We start from the raw sequence: 23,999 nt of genomic DNA on the forward strand, positions 1-23,999 counted from the left end.
GTACACTGCGAAATGATACTAATATCATTATATTACTTCAAAAGACTTAACTAAGCTATTGCATACTCCTAAATATTTTTAGGAAGCAAAAGCTATACCTGCGTCCGTCGTCAGCCCGTTGATGTCGCTTGCCTCAAAACTAGGCCACAGCTTCGCTACGACGCCTGGACCGCACTGCCACTTCCGGATTTCCAAAAGAAAGCCTAGAACGCCCTAGATCTACGTTAGAAGGCTAAAGAAATGACAGAAGAGAGAAGTTGGTGCGCCTGAAAATGAAGTCTCGGCACTCTATTTAAAGACAACGTTCGGACCATCCGAACTCGACTTCGGAGCCTCCGAACACGTTCGGACCCTCCGAACTTGACTTCGGAGCGTCCTAAGTCCCACCACACGTCAACCGTGACGTCTTCTTGCTGACGTAAACAATGACGTAATACGTGATCCCAATCGGTCCGTCCGAACTTGCCGACGGAGCGTCCGAACAAGTTCGGAGCCTCCGATCCCGGCTTTGGATCGTCCGATCACGTTCTTAGCCTAATTGCTTATTTTAGTAATTAATCCCTTAATTACTTAATTTGGCACGGGCTACTACACTGTCAATATTTTAATAGGTTTAACTGTTCTAGAAATAGACTGTTAAATAAATTAGGAGAATTCGTCGTGATTTAAGATTAAATTTGGATCCTAGATTTGCCACTTGTTTGCATAATTTTTTTGGTACCTGCGTGTGTCTCTTGGTTGTATCGTTTTAATTAAATTTATCTTTCAGCTATTTTATTTCTTATTTGTTTTAGTAATTAAATTTTTATTTAATTCCTCGCAACCTTTTTATTATTCTGTCTAGATTAAGTTAAATAATTAATTCTTGAGAATTTACTACATTCTCTGTGAGATCTATACTTGGACTCATTGTCCACTTTCTATAACTTGACCTGGTAAGCTTGCCAGCATAATTTATTTAAATCGAATTTAAGCTGGTCAAGTTTTTGGCACCGTTGTCGGGGACTGTTTAGTTAATATTATGATAGATTATTTTCTTGATACTAGACATTTTATTATTGTTATTTATTTAATATTTATTATTAACTTTGTTGTTTTTTTACTTTTGAGGTGCTTGGAGATGGATCATTGACAAGTGTTTACAAGGTTTGACCAGTAATACTCGGAGCCATTCTATGTTGCTTGGGGGAAATTCAATGATTTGGCAAACAAATTTTGGTGCCATGAGTTTTCAAACTACACTCTACGTTAGATTTTTTATGGTGGTTTGGATGCGACAACAAGAAGTTCGGTAGATTATGAAGCTTTGGCAACTGGCAGTCACTTGTTCCTAAGAGATTATGATAGTGCGAAGCACTTGGTAAATGATATGGAAGATTTCGACTACCATTTTAATTGTGATCCTTCACTGCAGGGTTGGATTCACCAATATCCTCCAGAATTCAACTCCGCAAATTTTGCGAACCAACCACCTGAGCATCAGGAAGAGTGTATAGGGCATTTTGAGGATCATGTGGCTCAGTTGGAGAACAACGTGAGAAAATAGACAGACACAAATAAGTTCTTAGAAAGCCGCATCAACTCTTTGAGTCTTTTGGATGAGCAGATTGAGCATTTTATAGAAACAATTTTTGAGATCTATCAAGAAAATGAAGTAATTGCACTAGATCATGAGAAAATATTTTTTGAGGATTCTTCATGCGAAGAGGAGACAAAAGTGACAGTGGAGGAGGAAGAAATATACAAGGCAAAATATTTAACCTCGTCATTGGTTTTTACATGTACACCATTAGAAGATACGTTCTTGTCATTGACGCCAACTCCACAATATTGCATCCTCTATGAGCTTCAGCCTAGATTCGGAGTCTCCTTCCAAACTAATCAGTTCATGCTGAGTAATGCTGGACTGAAGAGCTTCCCATGTCAATATCACGCCAAGCTTAAGGGCGTAGGAAATCAAGACCCATACGTAGAGTCGTATGATTCTTACTATGGGCGGCAGCCGCTCTTTGATGGCTGCTTCTGCATTGTCGGGCTATATATTATAAACTTAGCGCTGAGTGGGAGGCAACCCAGTGTTTTATTTCCTTTATTTTTTAATGTTCTTTCTTTTTTATTTTTTTTAATATTTTGCTAATCCAACATCTTACCCATCGCCTTTATATTTTCAATAGGTTGCCTCGATAAGTGAAGTTGCTTTGGAGTTTTACAGCCAGAGGAAGAGGACGATGATGCCTAAACCAGGGGAGTGTTGTTTTTATTTTTCTTGTGTTTATGTCATTTTTCATTTGTTTGTTGTTGAATTTTTTGCATTGTTTCTGAAGCATTGAGGGCAATGATTTGGATAATTATGGGGGGTAGACTAGTTTATTTTGCTGTGTGTCATGTTTGTGTTGCATTATTAATCGTTTAGTTTGTTTGCATTTAGTTCGTGTTGTGGTGATTGTGTCTTTGTCGTTTTAGTAGTTTCCTGCATGTGCGTTGAGTAGGATGATAAATGGGAGCCGATGATGATATTAAGTTATGATTATTGGGAAAATTTTTTGTTTTTTCTCTTGAGTTGGCATGAGAAACCGTAGGTTGAACCGTGAATCTATTTAAGTACGTATGTTAGACTAGTGAAGTGTAGCGATATCATTGATGACGTTTGTGTCTATTTGACCATTGCACGACAATAGATGTTTATTGATCTTGATTGTGTTCTTTGAGTTTCGATGATTGTCTAGCATTGCACTTATGATCTTGGGCGCACCTATTAAAATTTTTAAGAACAAATTTTATGAAATTTTTTGTGAAAAATTAAACTCTATCCGGGTTATGAATAAGGGATTGAAATCCTAATCGTCTTGTTCATGACTAAGTATGCGGATTAAATGGGTTTACAAACATAAAAATCTAATTTATTGAAATAAAATTAATAACGATTCCATCCGGGCCTGGAAATGGATTGAAATTCTAATCACCGATCCATGGCTAAGTTAGTGGGTTCAATGGGATTGTGGCTCCATGCGGGCTATAGACGAGGGGATTGAAATTCGAATCCTATCATAGTTATAGCTAAGTTTGCGGGTAATTATTGGGGCTTAAGAAAATCAGGTGTAAAGTCCGTAGGTGCGTAAACTATCTCAAGGGAGGTGTGCTTGTGTTAGAATTTGTCGGGAGGAAGGGACACTTGATTGTGAAACTTGCACTGATTTGTTATAGGTCGCTAAGCAGTCATGGAACATATTCTTTTTAAGTTACATGTAACTAGAATAACATGACACACACACACGTTCATGCTAAACTGATGGTGTATTATGGACAATCAAGAGCATTTGTGATTTTAGTTTGTGTTTGAACTTCGCTGAGGCTAATACTTTCCCATATAATCATCCTACCTTCGTTTTGTGTTTTGTGTTTGTTTGTCATATATCTTGCTTGAGGGCGAGCAAGTTTTAAGTATGGGAGAGTTGATAAGTGCATTTTGTGTGCATTATTTCGTGTTATTTTTATGTCTAGTTTGTGTGCATTCATATTGTTTTATGTGTATTTTTATGTGTTTTATTGCATTTGTGTACATTTCACTCCCCGGGTTTTATTTGTAGGAAAGATGATAAATTAAAGGAGTTTGGTGCAAAAGTAAAGAAAAGGAAGAAAGAAGAGGAGCTTGAAGAATGTCACAGCAGGCCATGAAGAATTAGAGCAGCAGCTCTATACATAAAGCAGCAGCTCTAAGAAAGAGCGCTATTGCGCTTGGTGAGAGAAGAGATGCGCTATTGCGCTTCAGGCTAGCGCTATTGCGCTAATGAGAGAGCAGTTGTGCATGGTTTATGCGGAAGGAAATCTGCGGGGCGGAAAAGATCTCGCTCGGGCGAGACTTGCGAAGCGTGAAAAATTATAACTTGCCAAAAAGTTGCTCGCTCGAGCAAGATATCGCGCAGATCAGAAAATAGAATCTTTGTAATTTAAAAATCTTATTTTGCGGGCTTTATTTCGTGGGCTTTCAAAGCCATATAAAAGAAAGACAGAATGTGATTGAAAGTGGAGGTTCAAGATGCACCAAAACAGCGAGAGGCGGCTAGGGCGAGGGTTTGAAGAGGTGGAGATCTGCTCCATCTTCTTCAGAGTTTTTCTTTCTTTCTTTTTTAGATTATTAAACTTTTTTTTGAATATTTTTTTTGTTATTTGAGTTGTTTTTACGCAACCAAAACCGCGAGATGGGACCGAACAATTTTATGTTGAACATGTAGATTTTGATTTGGGATTGTTAGATTTTTATTAAAGTTATTGATTGTTGGATTTATATTTTTTTTCTTGTGAATAATGTGATTAATTATTTACTTGTTTGTTAATTAATTTTGAGTCGATAGATTATGAATTGATTTCGATCACTCCAATAATTGACATATGGTTAAACCGACTAGAAACAGTATTCGGTTTCAGTATGTGGCTTTAGGTGAAAAATGAATTCTCTTAATTCCTAATCCATTTGAATATGATTAGAATTATGAAAATTAATCCGTCAATATTTGAATAGGTTTAACTGTTCTAGAAATAGACTGTTAAATAAATTAGAAAAAAATTTCGTGATTTAAGATTAAATCTGGATCCTAGATTTGCCACTTGTTTGCATAATTTGTTTGGTACTTGCGTGTGTTTTGGTTGTCTTGTTTTAATTAAATTTATCTTTCAGCTATTTTATTTCTTGTTTGTTTTAGTAATTAAATTTTATTTAATTCATCGCAACTTTTTTATTATTTTGTCTAGATTAAGCTAAATAATTAATTCTTGTGAATTGACTACAGTATCTGTGGGATCGATACTTGGACTCATTGTCCACTTTTTATAACTTGACCAGGTACGCTTGCCAGTATAATTTATTTAAACCGAATTTAAGCCGGTCACTGGTGTTGCCAAAAAAAGGGAAGATAATTCTAGAACTGATCAGATCCAAGCTGAAAGAAGAAGTCAGGGCTATCAAGGCCAAGGCAAAGAACTCAGATCAGAAGACAGAAGATTTTCAGAGCTTATTTTAACTACAATCTATTTTATCTACTAATGTATCAGTCTTCCTATCAGAGATTTTAGTTATATTTTAACCAATTTAGTTTTGCCTGAAAATGAATATATATGCATAATTTTTATCAAGACCAAAAAGGAGAAAATTGTTGAAGCGATTAATTTTTGGTGATCACATATTTAAAGGAAAAACTGTACCAAACTTAACTGATATGTATCGAACTAATTATTTTTGTCCATGAGCTTAATTGATATTACTAAACAGGACTAAACAAGTTGGAACGGACTCGGGACCTTAACTGGAAGTAGTTGAGTAAATGAAATCTACAACCACAATTGAACTCAGAACGTTGACTGGACCTTAATTAACTGAATGGACACCTCAACTAGTTAAGGACATTTGACATGACTGTAGTATGACTGAAAGGTGATAGCGAATGAAATCTTGTAAGCAGTTATTCGAAATGTCATCAGTCAAATTATATTCAAATTTACATGTCACATTCTCAAATGGACAATCTGTTGTGCCAAGCTATTTTTGGAGAAGAAATTTCGTACATTTCAACGGATATTTGAAGGGCTTCAGGCGCAATAATTTGTACTATGTACAGAGATGATGACGTGAACAAGAGGACAAAGGAACGATAACTATTTTTGGAAGCAAATCTGTTTTGAAATTTGTGACCATTGCGAAATATATCTCTTCTACATGTAGCGACCGGACCCGGATCCACTACCTAATCAGAGTTAAGAGCATAATTAAGCATGCATTAAATCAAATTGCTGCGAAAGACTAAATACAAGTAGACCGGCAGAATACAACCGGCTAATCAAACTCGATTTATACAACACAATCGAATTACTTTAAATAAAACCTACAGCTAATCCTGCTATCTTCAAGGTCACTGGTTACTCCAGGCTCCTGGTGCTCAATCCTGCACCTATACCTGCCCCATCGAATAGGGTATCCAGATACACAGAAAATACTGGACGTGAGGTCTAAGCTCAATACGAAAGCACGGATAAACATGCAAATATGATGCATGCAAATGACCGGGTATCCATATCTGGGATAACTGTATACAAACTGCTCAAACTGGCGCCTGGGATATAAGCTCGTCACATCGGGGTAGATAACCACTGTGTGCGACCACTCATTCCCGAATCCCGGACGTGGACCGCGGAGTCCTCGAGGTATCAGTACCTAAGGGTACTCGATATCAAATGTCCTAACAGGGCTGAGCAACCCTAACTGGCTCATCTCGAAAGATATACAGATGTACAGGCACAAGATGATATGCACATGCCGCATAACAATAATAACATGCAAACACATAATGCAACATATAAGCATGCATATCCGCTGGCAATCTCAGTCAGTACTTACGTACCTTTCTATGGCAGTCCTAGTAGTCCAACTCTAGGTTCCAAGCCTATCATCAAGTCTACAATGCAAATACCCATGCATCATTCAATAAGCGCTAAAAGCCTTAACTAAGCTATTGCATACTCCTAAATAATTTAAGGAGGCCATAGCTATACCTGCGTCCGTCGTCAGCCCACTGATGGCGACTATCCCGCAACTGAGCACTCCCCTACTGCGAATCCACAGCCTTGAACATGGCTCTACAACACGAGCACTGCTCCGCTACTATGTCAGACACTGTCTAACTATACTAAAACAAATACCCTACTCCAACTCTAAAATAAGAGTACCCAAAGCCCTAAAATAAGACCACGAGGGCGAAGGAGAGAATTCGGAATTGGCAAGAAATGAATGCCTCAGACCTTATATTTATAGGCATCGATCGGAACCTCCGATCCTCGATCGGAACGTCCGACCCTGCCATCGGAGCTTCCGAACATTCTTATCTGCCACATGTCAAAATCTCACTGGTTGACTTCGGATAGGGCGATCGGAGCTTCCGATCCCGATCGGAGTTTCCGATCCTGCCACACGTCATGCATGACGTAATATCGATCGGAGCTTCCGATCCTGCATCGGAGCTTCCGATCTCACCTTCGAAGCTTCCGATCCTTCAGATACCAAATTGGTTTAATTAACATAATTAATCTCTTAATTACCAATTTCGGTTACGGGGTACTACATTCTCCCCCACTTAAGTTATTTCGTCCTCGAAAATATATCTTAAGTACCGAATGCAATACAAGGTACGGAAACATTCCTTATTCAAATCAATCGTTACAACCGAATACAACTCAAAACTGAAATTAAAACAACTCAGGATGGTCTTCACGCATCCTTTCTTCTAGCTCCCAAATAGCTTCCTCAGTGCCTCGGCGCTGCCACTGAACTAAAGCCAAAGGAATGACTTTGTTTCGTAAAACCTTATCCTTATAATCCAGGATACGAATAGGTTTCTCAGCATAGGTCAAATCCTTGCTCACTTGAACCTCAGACCGCTGCAGAATATGAGACTCATCCGCCACATACCGTCGCAACAGTGATACGTGGAACACGTCGTGAATACTGGAAAGATGCGGTGGCAAAGCTAGTCAATAAGCGAAATCGCCAATGTTCTCCAAGATCTCAAACGGACCGATAAACCTGGGAGACAACTTGCCTTTAAGACTAAATCTGGGAATCTTAAGAAAAAGTGACATTCTCAGAAATACTGTCTCCCCCACTTCTTTCTAGAAGAATGGAGTATGACAAGTCGCCCGTACAACGCCTCAACAGGTGTCCTCCCAATGCTACGATGGTACCTATTGTTGTAAGCGAACTTAATCAATGACAACTGATCTGGCTAAACTGAACCAAAAATCCATAGTACACGCCCAAAACATGTCCTCCAAGGTATGGATAGCGCTCTCCATCTGACCATCTGTCTCTGGATGATATTCAGTATTTAAACTGAAAGCAGTGCTCATAGCACGCTGGACACTCCCCCAGAATATGGAAGTAAACCTGGGTCTCGATCGCTGACAATGCCCACCTGCATCCATGAAGTAGAACGATCTTTTGGATGTATAACCGAGCCTTACGATCAATAGAGTGCTCTCGACTGCTCTTCGAATACCCACTGTTCCTACGAACCTTAGCAGTGATAGTTCCTCGTCAAGTATACCACTTGATACCGACTATCCCTCTTGCTAGAATCAGTTCGTACTATCGAGAAGACCAGATACAACCAACCTGTATCTCCACTGGTCTAATACTAACATCAAATCCCAGAGGTAACCGCAAGTGTTAACCAATCGATTCCCACTTGACGTCCTGCCACAGATAGCAACCAATCCCGAAAGTTCCTAGTATCGACAGACTTACATTCCGTACTTATTTTCTTCAATGCTGACTAATATTCTCAAAGAATGTCACCGCTATAAGGCTGAACACATAGATGGGACCGCAACATCTACAACATTAGTAGTCTAGATTAAAGATCACCACTATCTCGTTACTCGAGATATCAATTGAATTCGCAACACTGGTTATCCAACCATAGATAACAATCCCAAGTCACACTTGACTTGCTACCAAGATGAACAAAACTAGTTCACCTCAACCCTTCGCGCAATCCATGACACATGCGGTAAACCAACGAATTTACCCGATAGATCTCGGTCGATCCCAACACCTCAATGGCATAGCACATCAGAATGTACTGGGAAATCACCGACAACAATCTCACTAGACTCTGAACACAGTCTCAGCTGTCGTATCATCCCACGAACAAACAACTGATATTGGCCTGCTAATGCTCATTGAATTCCGCAACACTCGTCGAATCACAATTTAACAAAAATCCTCCGAGAAAACTGCTGGAAATGCCTAAACAAGTATTCGGCTAACAGTTCCCAAAACTGTAATCCAATAGCATGGAACAATTCTATTTCCAAAACTGGGTCAACCATTGCTAATACCAATCAATGTTCAGATCAATTATGTCTTCTCTTACCACTGATAACTTTACCCGAGTTATCGAACTAGCCATGACTTACCAAAGTCAAAACATGCAATCACCTCCCGTGATCTATCGAACTTGAAAGTCCAAACGACTGCACTCCGAAAATCTCAACCACCCGAGAATCCTGAATGCAAATAATTCTCTTACTGTTCCGAGACATTTACTTAAAGGATCCAAACTCATAAGAACGACGGCTTATAGTATCGTCCCAAGTATCTCTCGGTTCATGATATCTTAATTACTGATCTGCTCAACCAATCGATCTCGTCGATAAGTTGTGACTATCACACAACTTGTCAGTACCAACCAAATTATGGCAACCATCCGCCAGGTCTTGGTCATTTGAAATCTCACATGGCTCGATCAATAATCATGATCTCACGGCCATACGTCCGCATATCCCAAATACTTGGAATCAAAAGAATCACAGCTGATTCAACTTACATATCTCTGACAAAGTCAGACAATAGCTATTAGTAGTCACCAGTACCAATCTCGCATCGATACTGACTCACTACCAACTGTCGCTAAACTTGCTCCTGATAACTATATCTCTTGCTAAGACTGCAACAAATCAAGACTGAGGTTACTTGCCGCGGTGTCCCACCTGAAATCACCACCAAGTGTACACTGGCATAAATCACGCTATCCTCACGCCTCAAATAGTCATGTACAATCCTTAGCATCGGATATAATCTATCACTGAAGGAAACCATTAATGCTGAAAACTACTCATCTCCGAGTCAAATGTTTCAGGAATTTCACAAACCAAAACTCCTGGATAGCCCCTATCACAAGAGCATCCAAACCCCGACTAGATCCACTAGTCTAGCAGTATCCAATAGACTAAAACTATCTGTTCAGAGTACGTACTTGTCAAGGAAAATCCCTCCAAGACTGGTCCTTGTGACAAAACTGCAAACCAATATCTCTGACGACAGTCAGACGATATCTAAACCGCTGACACCTAACCAGGCATCCAATCCAATGTCATACCCCATCGTGAGTGTTACCAAAACTCTAGAATAAGTAGTCTTCCCACCGCCAAATCCTGAAGCACGAAGGCTTCCTGGCATTCTCCGAAGTACGAAAGACTCCCAGAGTAACACTGGCATAGGGTCGCGCTCCATCATGTCTAGTCATGGTCCTAGTCCACAACTCTCGGCATATACCCGACTTGGTATCCCGATGAAATCCCATCATCACGAAATCTCAACTATGCAGGTCAATCAGACTACTGTCCTAAGGAAACAACTTAGAACAAAAACTCAAAATCCCAAACAAGATCGATATTTCCATGCTCCCAGATGAATTACCTCATCAATGGCACTAACTCAGTAAAACGACTAATTAGGTCATCCCTAGGAAGACAACTAGAATAACCCCATGTCAATCCGTTACCGTTGACTTACTCAAAATCCATGAGCTATCCTAGTTGATTAGTCAACTAATTCCAAGCCAAACTTAGTAAAATTACTTGTAATCAAACACGAATCTTTGAATAAGTAAAACATGTATCATTACTTCAAGTTATGTACAATTTCCTTTATTACAATCCCATGTAATACATATAGTATTCAAAATACAACAAAATGTACATCCAATAACTTGAACTGATACAACCAAATTCTGATGATTCATTACAACTGAAATACTGTTTACAAATACATCAATACAATATTTAAAATCGTCGAACTTGTCTTCACTCCTTGAGCATGAAGCTTCCAATCGACACACGCATCCATACAAGCATACTTCCATCCAAGTCTCTCTACATGTCCTCCAGCGAAGAACTCCAGAGAAATGGCACGTGATAGCTAACCAGCTATGCTCTGCATCAGTGCATGTCAGTCGACTTCTTCTGCTCACGATCTACCATCAGCGTTCTTCTTGTATCTAAATCATGCTTTTGAACATGAAGTTTTCCGTATGCCTACCAAAAGCATCGATACAAGCATACCGGCAAAACCATGTTCTGCACGAGGTTAAAGACCTCACTCTCGAAACCTGTCATGCTTTAGGAACTCGAGGCATTCTCTGGTGAAGGTCTATCTGACAATCTCTCCAACTACGAGTGGAGAATCTTCAAGGACTGGAACCACATGGATTACTAAACACCATTCGTTCCAAAAAGCCCTCAAAGGTATCTGACGCGATATAACCGATCTTCTCTTCCAGTCTTCCCTGGCTGGAATCCATATGTTATTCGATCAACATCCCAATGCATCGAATGATGATCCGTCCACAGCAGTCAGTCTATCTATCGATATGCTACTACTGGTGTTCACTGTTGCATTCCTTATAGTAAAAACTCCTGCCGCAAACCTTGGCAATGAAGAACCAAATCTTCTTTCGCTAGCCTCAATCAATCCTACAAGGATAATCAAGAAGTCTTATTATTAATTTCCTAAGTCCCTTGCATGCAGTGCTCTGATACCAATAAATGTAGCGACCCGACCCGGATCCACTACCTAATCAGAGTTAAGAGCATAATTAAGCATGCATTAAATCAAATTGCTGCGGAAGACTAAATACAAGTAGACCGGCAGAATACAACCGGCTAATCAAACTCGATTTATACAACGCAATCGAATTACTTTAAATAAAACCTACAGCTAATCCTGCTATCTTCAAGGTCACTGGCTACTCCAGGCTCCTGGTGCTCAATCCTGCACCTATACCTGCCACATCGAATAGGGTATCGAGATACACAAAAAATACTGGACGTGAGCTCTAAGCTCAATACGAAAGCACGGATAAACATACAAATATGATGCATGCAAATGACCGGGTATCCATATCTGGGATAACTGTATACAAACTGCTCAAACTGGCGCCTGGGATATAAGCTCGTCACATCGGGGTAGCTAACCACTGTGTGCGACCATTCATTCCCGAATCCCGGACGCAGACCGCGGAGTCCTCGAGGTATCAGTACCTAAGGCTACTCGATATCAAATGTCCTAACAGGGCTGAGCAAACCTAACTGGCTCATCTCGAAAGATATACAGATGTACATGCACAAGATGATATGCACATGCCGCATAACAATAATAACATGCAAACACATAATGCAACATATAAGCATGCATATCCGCTGGCAATCTCAGTCAGTACTTACGTACCTTTCTAAGGCAGTCCTAGTAGTCCCACTCTAGGTTCCAAGCCTATCATCAAGTCTACAATGCAAATACCCATGCATCATTCAATAAGCGCTAAAAGCCTTAACTAAGCTATTGCATACTCCTAAATAATTTAAGGAGGCCATAGCTATACCTGCGTCCGTCGTCAGCCCACTGATGGCGACTATCCCGCAACTAGGGCACTCCCCTGCTGCGAATCCACAGCCTCGAACACGGCTCTACAACACGAGCACTGCTCCGATACTATGTCAGACACTGTCTGACTATACTAAAATAAATACCCTACTCCAACTCTAAAATAAGAGTACCCAAAGCCCTAAAATAGGACCACGAGGGCGAAGGAGAGAATTCGGAATTGGCAAGAAATGAATGCCTTGGACCTTATATTTATAGGCATCGATCGGAACCTCCGATCCTCGATCGGAACTTTCGATCCTTGATCGGAACGTCCGACCCTGCCATCGGAGCTTCCGAACATCCTTATCTGCCACATGTCAAAATCTCACTGGTTGACTTCGGATAGGGCGATCGGAGTTTTCGATCCTGCCACACGTCATGCATGACATAATATCGATCGGAGCTTCCGATCCTGCATCGGAGCTTCCGATCCTTCAGATACCAAATTGGTTTAATTAACATAATTAATCTCTTAATTACCAATTTCGGTTACGGGGTATTACACTACAAATAGGAGGTGAAATTTATTGAGAAGGCCCTCCCATTTTCTAAGCATTATCAAGCACTCGCAAGTTTTCGAGAGTCAACTGAATTTTCAAATACGAAATATCAAAGATATCAAAGTACACACATCAAGTTATTATCTCATTAAATATAAAGTATCATATTTGTGCAAGTCTTGAGTTGTAATTCACATCGGTTGTATACTGTAATAGTTTAGTCGAGACTAGGAGTTTCAGTTGAGAAGTGTGATTAGTCCTAACTGAATCGGGGTTTTACAAGTTGTTGTAATTCTCAAAGTCTTCAAGTGAAATTCTTCTAGTGAGTGATATAAGGGGTGGCACAAGAGCATTTAAATCTTCGAACATCTATAAACATATTCACGTTCGTTTACTTTCAGCCAATATTATTTTCGAGTCATTTATTCAATTTTTCTAATATGTCAGTCGATCTCTTTTCGCACACTCTCTGTTGTTTAACTGGCATCGACAGTCAAGAAAGAACAATGGTTCAGTTGACACCTCAACTGAACTGATTTTTTAGCAGAAAAATTTCATAAGTATGTATTTATCCCCTTCTACACACGTTTCTAATCTTAAAAAATACAAATATAATATGAATCGTCAAATTAAGGAAGCGTAAATAGTTTTTTTCAAAACCAATTTAAATTCTAACATATGCAAGTAATAATAAGTAAAAATCTGTCAGTATTATATAATTTCGGAGACCAAAGACCAAATCAATAATATATATATATATATATAGAGTAATTTTCAGCTGCCCAACCATTCCTGCCCAACTCGTCCCCGACTACTAAAACCCACTACCGGGTTTTAGTTGTTTTTTTTAAAAAAAATTGTATCACTAAAACCCACTAACGGGTTTTAGTTGTCTAGGACGAGTTGGGCATCATTGGTTGGACAGCTGAAAATTTCTATATATATATATAGAGTTCTTTTATATGTGCCCAACAACTATGCCCAACTCCGTGTCCACCATGTATAAGTCAACTCACCAATTGTTCTGGTCAACTCACATATTAATGTACATGGTGGGCACAGAGTTGGGCATAGTTGTTGGGCACCATAAAGGAACTCTCTATATATATATATATAAACACCAACCACAATAAACAAACATACAAGAAAATCACATGCAACGAGAAATGACATGATATATTTGACTCAATTTGAACACTAACTCACATGCGGCAGTTTAACGAAGAAAAAGATTTTTTTAAGAAGGCTTTCTTTTTTACACAAAAATGAGGAAACTTTTTTAAATTTTCAAAAAAATAATTGAGAGACTTGCTTAAAATTAATTTTAAATAGAAAAATGAAAAATAATAATTAAAAAAATTGAGTCCCCCACCAGGAGGAGTCTCTAGGCAACCGCCTAGGTGGCCTCTCCTTGGAGCCGGCCATGTAGATACCCTCGATGAAATGATAGAAAGTGGTGGTGGTGAAAATTTTTTGAGAATTTTTTTTAAATAATATTTTTGGTTTAGAATCCCACCTAATTTTTATGATCATATTCTACGTTTTCATGTGTTGAAAATAACGTAGAAAAAATTTTGGTTTCTCATATTTGTGTTTTATAGTGCCCACATACTACCGTGAATAGGAAGGATCGTATTGGAAGGTTGTGGTTTCTACGCATCTCAAATTCACAAAAGGGAGGAAAAGTAAAAGATATGTTAGTTAATATTCTATAATTTTTTTTTTTGGAAATTTTAAATTTATCATTAGTTTATATTCATATGTTCGATTATGATTTATAAAATTGTGTAATTAATTTATTTCGCTGTAGTTTGATTTGATCAAAAATAAATTTTATTTTATAGACGGAGCTGTTCCGGAAGCTCGATCTATATTTCCAACAAAAACAACATTAATTATAGTTTTAAAATAATATGCATATATACTAGCTCATTTCGTAATTAACTGATCTGAACTTATAGAGAATCTATTTCAATAAAATTAAGTATCGTTTTTGGAGATAATAAATACTCAATTAATCCTCTACAAAATTTGTAAATAACTTTAATTGTAACTTTAACTATCGCAATTTGAAAGTGTGAAAAAAGTTGCAGCAGCCTTTAAATCTTGATGATCTTTAACAGATGGAATATAGCACCCTAAATCCTCTTCTTTGAAGTTGCTTTTCTCTTCTATCAACACTCCATTGCTGTTGTTGCTGCATCAAAATTTTTTATTCAGTAAAATATTATTTTAAATCATGAATGCTTCGCAATTCAATTCATTCGAGTATTTTTATTACAAACAATTGAATTTATTCAAAGTTAGCCAAGTAATATTTTTTTATATATATTCGCATGTAAGATATATGGGGATTTTTGGATGTTCATGCAATCTTTCTCACAATAAAATAAGGGAAAATTGCTTTTTTGGTCTTGTATGTTTGTCATTTTGCGATTTCAGTTCTTTATATTTTCAGATTTCAGTTTTAGTCCGCTATCTTTATTTTTTTGGCAATTTTAGTCTTTTTTCCGACGTGGCACTAATGTGACACCAATTCAATGCTGATGTGGAGCTGACGTGTACAGTGCCACGTAAGCATTTTCGAATAAAATTAAAGGATCGAAATTGCCAAAAATCAAAACATGCAGAACTAAAACTGAAATGTGAAAACATAGGGATCAAAATCGCAATGTGACAAACATACAAAACTAAAGTTGCAATTTTTTCATAAAATAATCTAAAGATACAACTGGAGGCCTACCATGTGGTCTCAGTGGCAACATAAATTTAAGGTTGTACTAAAGTTTCGACCAAAATCATATTTTCATCATCAAAATTTCAAACGCCATAATAACTTGGAATTTTTATATATATAATAAAATTACTAGCTAGTAATGTAGCAGAGAAGGTAATTATAAATAATTACCTTGGTATAATGGTTCCATTAATATTGGAATCAAATTTAAACACCCCTTCTCTGTGATCAATATTTATATCATCATCGTCACCAATGGACAAATTATCAAGAATTGGTTTGATATCAACATTGCATCCATCCATGGAAAATTTCGTCACATGATCATGATAAGGAAACGAAGAAGACGTAGATTCTCCAGTACTCGCATGTGCATGCATGAAACCCCATGAAGAACTGAAATCCTCCGCCGCCACCATGTACTGATCATCATCCCCCCTCCATTTCTCATGATCGTTAATGATACAATTTCCGGCATCCATCTGCACCACCGGATCCTGTTGCGCCGCGCGGCAAAGGGCAAGGTGTTGGAGAACAATCTCAAGCTCTGCGTTTGCCATGTTTATGCGCTGCTGCAGGTCACGTATTATGCGGTAGCACCCGCCAACAGGGTCGGCGGCACGTGCGTCGGATTGGAAGATAATCGTACGCATGGCCTGGTCTTTCGCCGGCGCTTCGAGGTGGCGGACAATCTTTACGATGTTGCTGACGCCGAAAAGGCGGTGTGCGTTCAAGAACTGCCGTTGGCGATCGTGGGGGAAATAAGGGGCCAAAATGCAGTCGGCGGCGCACTTCCGACGCTGGTATTTGCAGGCGGCGCAGGCTTGGGTGGTGGAGCCGTGGCTTCTCGAGTGGTGGACGTTGGGAATGTTTGCGACCTTCTTGTTGATTTTGTGGGTGGATTCAATTATTGTATTGTAGTTTTGATTAATTTTCATGATGTTATTATGAGATTGCATGGCCTAATTATACGGTGGTTTTTTGTGAAATGTTTGTGTGAGATATGGGCGGCGGCTCCGGCGGGGATGGGAATTGTGAAATGTTTGTTGATTCAATTAAGGAATTCTTTTTTTTTTTTGTGTTTCTACCTTTGTTTTCTCATTGGGAAAATAAAAGGTGATGTTTAAAGAATTTTAAGTGGAGGTGGAAAATTGTATTAATTAGGAAAATTATGTTTTTTTGCGTCAAATTTTTGAATGGCTTGTGTTGGACGGTTGAATTTTAAGTCAAATTTCGTGTTTCTTTTTCTTTTTGGTTATGTTATGATAGGGACGTAAATGAGGTGAGATAATTAGTATTAGAGTCGAGTTCGACTCGTTTAATTAATTATATATAAACGCTTGAGTTCGGTTTGAGGTTTTTCCATGAGGCTCGAGCTCAACTCTCTTGATATATATAAATGGTCGATCTCGGTTTATTAATAGTTCGTTTATCATATTTATTGAGTCTGGTTTGAGTTCGCCTCGTTAAGCGAGCTTGTTTTCAGGCTCATTAAACGAGCTCCTCAAGCATACAACTGGGCTCGAGTTTGAGTTTCATTCGAGCTCATGAAATATGAAATTGAGCTCGAGCATATAATAAATTAAGATAGTGTTTGCAACCTCTAAAAATAAGTGATTATGGAGATTCTCTTCACAAATTTGTGAAGAGAATCTCCATAATCACTTATTTTTAGAGGTTGCAAACACTACCTAAATGCATCTATAAATTAATTCTAAAATCTGACGGAAAAGAGAAATCTTTCATAAATAACCTAAACGAAAAATCTAATAACAAAAAATACATAATTCAACACGTCATTGAACATGAAAATATTATATCGACATCTAAATACCAAATAAAAATAACACTACCATAAAATCCATTACTAAATATCTCATAACACAACTACGAGTGAGCTTGTGAGTCACAGCCGTGCTCGAGCTCACGATCTTATTAACGAACATGTTCGCGAGCTCACGAATTGAATATTCTTAAGTTCAAGCTCAGCCCAAAAAAATTTTCGACATTGAAATCAAGCAGCTCGTGTTCGACTCAATAGGCCTCACAATCAAGCTCAAATGAGTTTTTAGTAGAACCAAACTCTAAATAGCTCACGAACAGTTCGATTTATTCACATTATTAGTGCTATTCATTTATTTATGAACATTTTCATGTTGAAAATGTTACTATATCAAATGACTTGAATTTAAATCATGTAAAAGAAGATGATGCTAATAATATATGATAATAATTTATAAACAATAATAATAATAATCCTTATTATTATTATTATTATTATTATTATTATTATTATTATTTGTAATTTTAAGATGGCACTGAACTTCGAATAGACTCTTTAAGTAACTTAAATGTTATTGATTTGTACTGAAAATTTTTGAATCAAGTATAATTCAAACATATTCAAATGTACAACATTTTTTATTTGATTCCTAATCACCATCGATCGCCACATTTCGGATGCTTAAGGTTTTTAATGTTTGGGCCTTCCAAGGGAATGACTTAGCCAATGAATATTTGGGGGGAAATAAATAAAACATTAACTTAACTTTTATTTAAGGTCATAAAATCAATATTGGGTCAAATAACCTTCAACCTGTATTACTAATTAAAAAGGAGATGAAATAATTAGTGGATGATAAAAAATATAGGTGTAGTGGCCTAAGTTTGGTTTTACGTAGTTAAATGTTGAAACATGTTTAAACGGTCATAATCAATGCAAAATAGAAAGAAAAAAAAAATAGAGAATGAAATTATCATTATGTACATTCCATCATTATGTATTGAACAGAAGGCCTCGGAGGGTTCGAACGATTCAGATCTTCCGAACCAAGGGATTCTCGTAGGCTCGTGATGTGTCGATTAGGCTTTGACAAGTGTCATTTTGGATCTTCAGAATTCAGGTGTCCAGAAACGTGTCAAATCACTGAAATAGGTGGCAAAACATGCAGGAACCAATCTTCCAAATCAAGGACAGATCTTCCCGATATTTGTTCTATAAATAAGGGCGGAAATCCTCATTTTAGGCAGAATCCAATTGATTCCCAAGCTATTCAGTCTATATTTAATTTGAGTATTTTCAGTCGTATTATCGAAGGTTGATCTTTAGCAAGGTACTACTAGGATCGAGGCGAAGCTGTGCTTAAGTTGTGAGCTTTCGACATCTGTGAGCTAATGACGGATGAAAGTATAGTCCTGGATCCATTGTATTTATTGGGTGTAGCTATTGACCTAGTTAAGCCTTTTAAACAAGTGATAGTGATATGATTTTGACTTGATATGTAAGCTTGGACTATAGACTATTGTACTCCTAGACCAATTTTTAGAGGTACATAAGTACCGATTGTGATATTCAACTGATTATGTATGTTTATGTGATGCATTTTTATTTGTAGTATGATACATGTTTATCCTTTACGTATATATATATATATAGGGAGTTGATATTTACACTTCATTTTTTGTTATTTGCACTCCATTTGTGAATAAATTTTCACTTCACTTTACACATAAAGTGGAGTGTAAATAACACAAAATGGAGTGTAAATATCAACTCTTATATATATATATATATGTGTGTGTGTGTGTGTGTGTGGCATGTGCATATCACATTGAGTTTATCTTGTACTTGAGATAGCCAGCTAGTGAGAGTCGCTCAGCCCTTTTTTTCGTTTACGATCGTGTACCGTATGACACCCACTAGATCGACAAGCAGCATACATACACTGGTCTCCCACAGTATGAGCATGATATTTCATAGATTGATATATTTTTACCAGAGAACTCATGTTTCATGCATTCCATATAGACATGTATACTCATACGTTATATACTAGACGAGTGTCGCTCACGCCTCTACTTTTATCATAGACACCCCATTTGACGGGGCAATTTTCTTGTTGCTTAGGACTTGAATCTTTGTTCAATCGCTAGGACCTGAGCCCAGATGGTTGTCGTTGATTTAGTTTAAACATATTTATGTCTCTGTTATATTTGATTGGATGTAAAACTTAATTATTAAGTTTTTGTGTTAAGTTTCCACTACACATCTGATTATGTTTTGATTAAGTTATTTTAATTATTTCTTAATTTTTTTGTAGTAAGTTATCTCGGTCATATCACTACAATATTGCTGATGGGAAAATTATTTTTTTGGTCTGGTATGTTTGTCATTTTGCGATTTGGGTCCTTTATATTTTTATATTTCAGTTTTAGTCCGCTAACTTTATTTTTTTTGGCAATTTTAGTTCTTTTTCTGATGTGGCGCTGATGTGGCACCGATTCAGTGCTGACGTGGAGCTGACGTGTACAGTGACACGTAAGCATTTTCGAAAAAAGACTGAAATCGCCAAAAATAAAAAAATACAGGACTAAAACTGAAATATAAAACATAGAGGATCGAAATCGCAAAGTGACAAACATACATGAGCAAAATTGCAGTTTTCCCTATTGCTGAGTAAATGTTTATTTAAAATATTAGACACATGCACTTGAAATTTTGGGCAAATGACCTCTCCTTAGAAAACAAAAGGAATAAAGGAAAACATATTATATTTGTTAGGATCAAGCGCTTGCAACTAGGCCAAAAGTTATAGCTTTTAGCCAAGACGCAACTTTATTTTCTTCTACTTTTGGCAGCGCAGATGGGTCGGTTTGTTAAGCTCATGAGTCTAGGGAGGAGTTCATATCCCTTTCGATATCAGTCTTATCTTTTCTCTACTGTCGTCTCTGTCCCCAACTGAGACAGATTACCTCTTAAGATCTGGTGTTCCTCTTATACAGCCACATATCCAACCAGATCAAGCACTGCAACGTCAGCAGCTTGACGCACTATATCTTTTCAGGAGATCACTTATCCTAGTACTACTCTCACCCTTGCACGCTTAAGCCAACAATATTAGAAGCCAAAACATGAGATAGGTTAAACCCTTCCCTTTTTATTTCTCACAATGACTCTTCTTCTTGTTTTCTTCATCATATTCTACCATTGATCTTGAACAAATAAAAAAGTAGAACTAAGAAGTTTGTATTTTATAATTTATACCATTCAAAATGAAATTTTGTTCAAATAACCTCCAACTTAACAAAAGAAAAGAAAAACTCATTAACTTAAGTGGCATGGGCTCGTTTACCCTTCCCTTCCTCTTCTACAACGAATTATTCTCTTCATCTTTATTTTTCAATCGTTGATCTTCTCTATCGTTTCATTTTTGGCCTTCTTCCTCCATTTTAAGTAGGAGAAAATTTTCGTCCTTATTTTCCTTATATAAAGCCTCAATTTTTCTAAATGTCAAAGAATGTGCTAGCTTTTGAATTAGTTATAATTTTTAATTTTTCTATTATAATCTATTTTGTTTATAGATTTACAGGTTTGTATTATTGTGCACATATTATAAACATAATTTTTCATATATTTTCGTCCTTAATTGTTCATTCTCTTCATTCTCCAAACTATGTTTTCAGCCACCCAACGTTATAAGTTATGTAAGTCTTTTATGACATCGTTATTACATATTTTTTTATAGGAACGATGATCATCCAGATATTAATTAATTCTAACAAGAAGTGAAATATTGATGAATAAGGAACTTATATGGCTATGCGAATCTAAATAATGGACGGCTATTTCACTTGATGATGGTAATTTGACCATATAAATTGTTATGAATGAAATATATGAGACACTTGGTCTAACTAAATTAGACAATAAATTGAATTTGAGTTTTTTTTACCATAGTATATACATGCAAACCATGCCCAATCTCTATACACAATTCACGATCCTTGGGAACATATCTATCATTTTGTGATTCACACACCAGACTCATGTTGCATGTGGAAGTCATTAAGATTTGTGATATTGGAGTTCATTAAAAAATAATGACTTTAATGTGCATTTTAGAGATATGGATGGTAGTGCTACGTGTTATGATATAGATTTAGGAGTTAGAAGAGGAGAATGTTATTTTGGTAAAATTGTAGAATATGGAAGAAAAGTGTGGTAGCCCGACTACTAATTAAGCTAATAATGACTAAACATGATTAAAAGATTCTCAATTGGGCTTAATGAGTTGAAAATCGAAATCAGGACGATCAAAAATGGTTTTTAGGATTTAGAGTACTAGAGAAGTTCGGAAGCTCCGAAGGAACGATTGGAAGCTCCAAACAGGTTCGAAAGCTAGCATTGCTGATCGGAAGGTCCTAGTAGTTCGGAAGTTCCGAACTAGAGATTGGTAGTTCCGATCTTGTGAAATTTGGACAGGGTATGTGTTTTAATTGGATGATTAGATGTATAAGTGTTCGGAAGCTCCAAACTATGGATCGGTAATTCCGAACTACTATCGATAGCCGAGTTGTCCAATCAGAAACACATGGTTGGTGGAGAACGATCGGAATCACGATCGAAAGCTTCGAAGAGAGATCGGAAGTTCCGATCGCGAGTTCTGTAGTTCTGAACGTGGTATATAAATAGGGGGCCAAGTGCTCACTTTCATTTGTTCATTACAACTTCTCCCTCTCTCATTCTAGCTAGCTTTTAGGGTCTTTTGGGCATCCTATGTAACGCCCTGTTTTTATCTTAAATGAGTTTATTTGAGTTAATCAGAGATTACAGAGTTCTCGAGCCGGTTTGATTTTGATCAGGGTCCTTTTTGCAAATTTTGGAAATTTCAGGGACTAAAACGCAAATAGGGGATTTAATATATTATCTACACTTAGATTTTTATTTAGATCACTTCTCCTTCCTCCCCAAAGCGTGAACCTCCATTGTAGGCGCCCAAAACGTTTCTTCAAGCTTTGGAATTCTCCGATTTTATCGATCCGTCCGTTAGAAATTAATTCTGAAGGCAGATTATCGATCACTGCAGTGAGAGCTCTGTTATATTGTAAGTATTTCTCCGATCGGATATGTTTTGTTTTTCGGAGGTTGTTAGAATCGATTTAGATTCTAGTATGTTGTTCTAGACAGAGTTCTGATCGTTTATTATCTGTCGGTTTTGAATTAGAGCGACGTCCGGATTTGTTATGATTTTTGGAAGCCATTTTCGAAAATGTGGATTTTGAGATTGATGGGTTTGCTTTGTTATTGTTGTTTTGGGCATTGAATTGAGTTGTTATCAGTATTGAACTGCTGTCTGCGTTGCCGGTTTGTTCAGTTTATAGCCGTTATGCCGTCGGTTTGAGTTTTGGGTTTTCGAATCGTTTTTGGTATTGAGTGAAGCCTTGGATTTTGAATGATCGTGATTGTTGATCAAATCTTGTATTCGTACAGATTCGTTGGAGTGTGTCGAGCCCTGTGTTAGCAGCATTGTTCGTCGAGAGTTGGAAGAAGAACGGTAAAGAGATTTCCTTGAACCGTTGTTTGTTGTTTAGGTTGTCTAGTTGTTGATACAATCTTTTGTTGTAGCTTGTCCGGAGTTGGATCTACGATATTGAAAGGTAAAAGCAGTCATCGTAGCGGGATAGCATACTCGGGACTGTTGGTTCTCGAGTTTCCCTTTTTAAATCACATATTGCATTGATACTTGTTCTAGCACGTGGAACTTGTAATTGTTGATTGATTGAGTTTTTGTTATGTGGCTTATGTTTATGTTTCTGTTATGCATTCATCTTGAGCCTACTTTGATTTCAGCGGGCAGAACCGCCCTTTTTGTTAGACGTTTGGGAACTATGATTGAGTGGCCTAGGTTGTAGTATTTCGCCTAGTGCTAGCATACTCATTATGGTTGCTCAAAGTCTAGAGGAGTGGGATACGTGGCACCACCTCGATTGGGAGAGTCGGTGAGTCGTTACGTGATCTCATCCTCGGGATCCCAAAAGCAGAGCAATACTCCCGTGTTTATCAGAATCGATATCCTGGTTTTAAAGGCATGCATATCATTAACTTCGACTTGAATATGTGGTTTGATAGCATGTTGTATATTCATTACTTGATATGTTGCTTTTATTGGGATTATCATTCTCACCGGTTATCCGGCTGTTGCTTTGTTTTGTATGTGTACTTGGCAACAGGTGGGGCAGGAACAAGTCAGAAGAGGCATGGTTAGCTTCGAGGGCAAGTAGTAGAAGTGAGACTCGGTTTAGAAGTCGAATTAGCATGTTTATCTAGTTTAAGATTGAAGCATGTTAGAAATCGAACTTGATATGTTTTGTTATTCGAATTAGTTTGTATTCGGATTGTAATCTGAAATCGAAGTATGTGGTTGTCGTATCGATTTAGACTTCTGGTTGTTTTTAGGCCTTCTGAAAGCATGACTTGTTATGGCATGTTTCCCTACACCCTGTTATTGCATATGTATTTGAAGGCATGTCGGACCAAGCGCGGAATCCTTTCTTTTTTTTTTTCTGCAGCCTGAGCATTTTCTGCCCAGGCCTTCCGCGCGCGGGCGAGGCCTCCGTTGGGCCTCTGAATCGTTTGCCCGCGCGCGCGCGAGCTTGGTACCTCGCGCGGGCGCGAGCCTTTAAAAAAAATAATAAAAAAAAAACTTTGAATTGTTTTACTCTTGGATTCTTG

The 23,999-nt window shown here is 37.7% G+C and overlaps 1 protein-coding gene across 1 annotated transcript; it reads right to left on the reverse strand.

Annotated features, from left to right (window-relative positions):
* Positions 1 to 14,714: 14,714 nt before the first annotated feature.
* Positions 14,715 to 16,446, reverse strand: LOC140877509 (uncharacterized). The gene is made up of 2 exons (XM_073281047.1): positions 15,659 to 16,446; positions 14,715 to 14,947 (listed from the first exon to the last, which is right to left on the reverse strand). Exons 1-2 carry the CDS (start codon positions 16,444 to 16,446, stop codon positions 14,806 to 14,808), a joined length of 930 nt encoding a protein of 309 aa, XP_073137148.1. The 3' UTR covers positions 14,715 to 14,805.
* Between the last annotated feature and the right edge of the window lie 7,553 nt (positions 16,447 to 23,999).

Source organism: Henckelia pumila, chromosome 2 (assembly GCF_033568475.1).
Source record: "Henckelia pumila isolate YLH828 chromosome 2, ASM3356847v2, whole genome shotgun sequence".
NCBI lineage: Eukaryota > Viridiplantae > Streptophyta > Magnoliopsida > Lamiales > Gesneriaceae > Henckelia > Henckelia pumila.

Bases quoted from the DNA above. Each gene is read 5' to 3' on its own strand.
- LOC140877509 (XM_073281047.1), bottom strand. From the start codon at position 16,446: ATGCAATCTCATAATAACATCATGAAAATTAATCAAAACTACAATACA. The intron at 14,948-15,658 runs GTAATTATTTAT...ATTTTGATGCAG, and splicing joins AATGGAACCATTATACCAAG to CAACAACAGCAATGGAGTGT.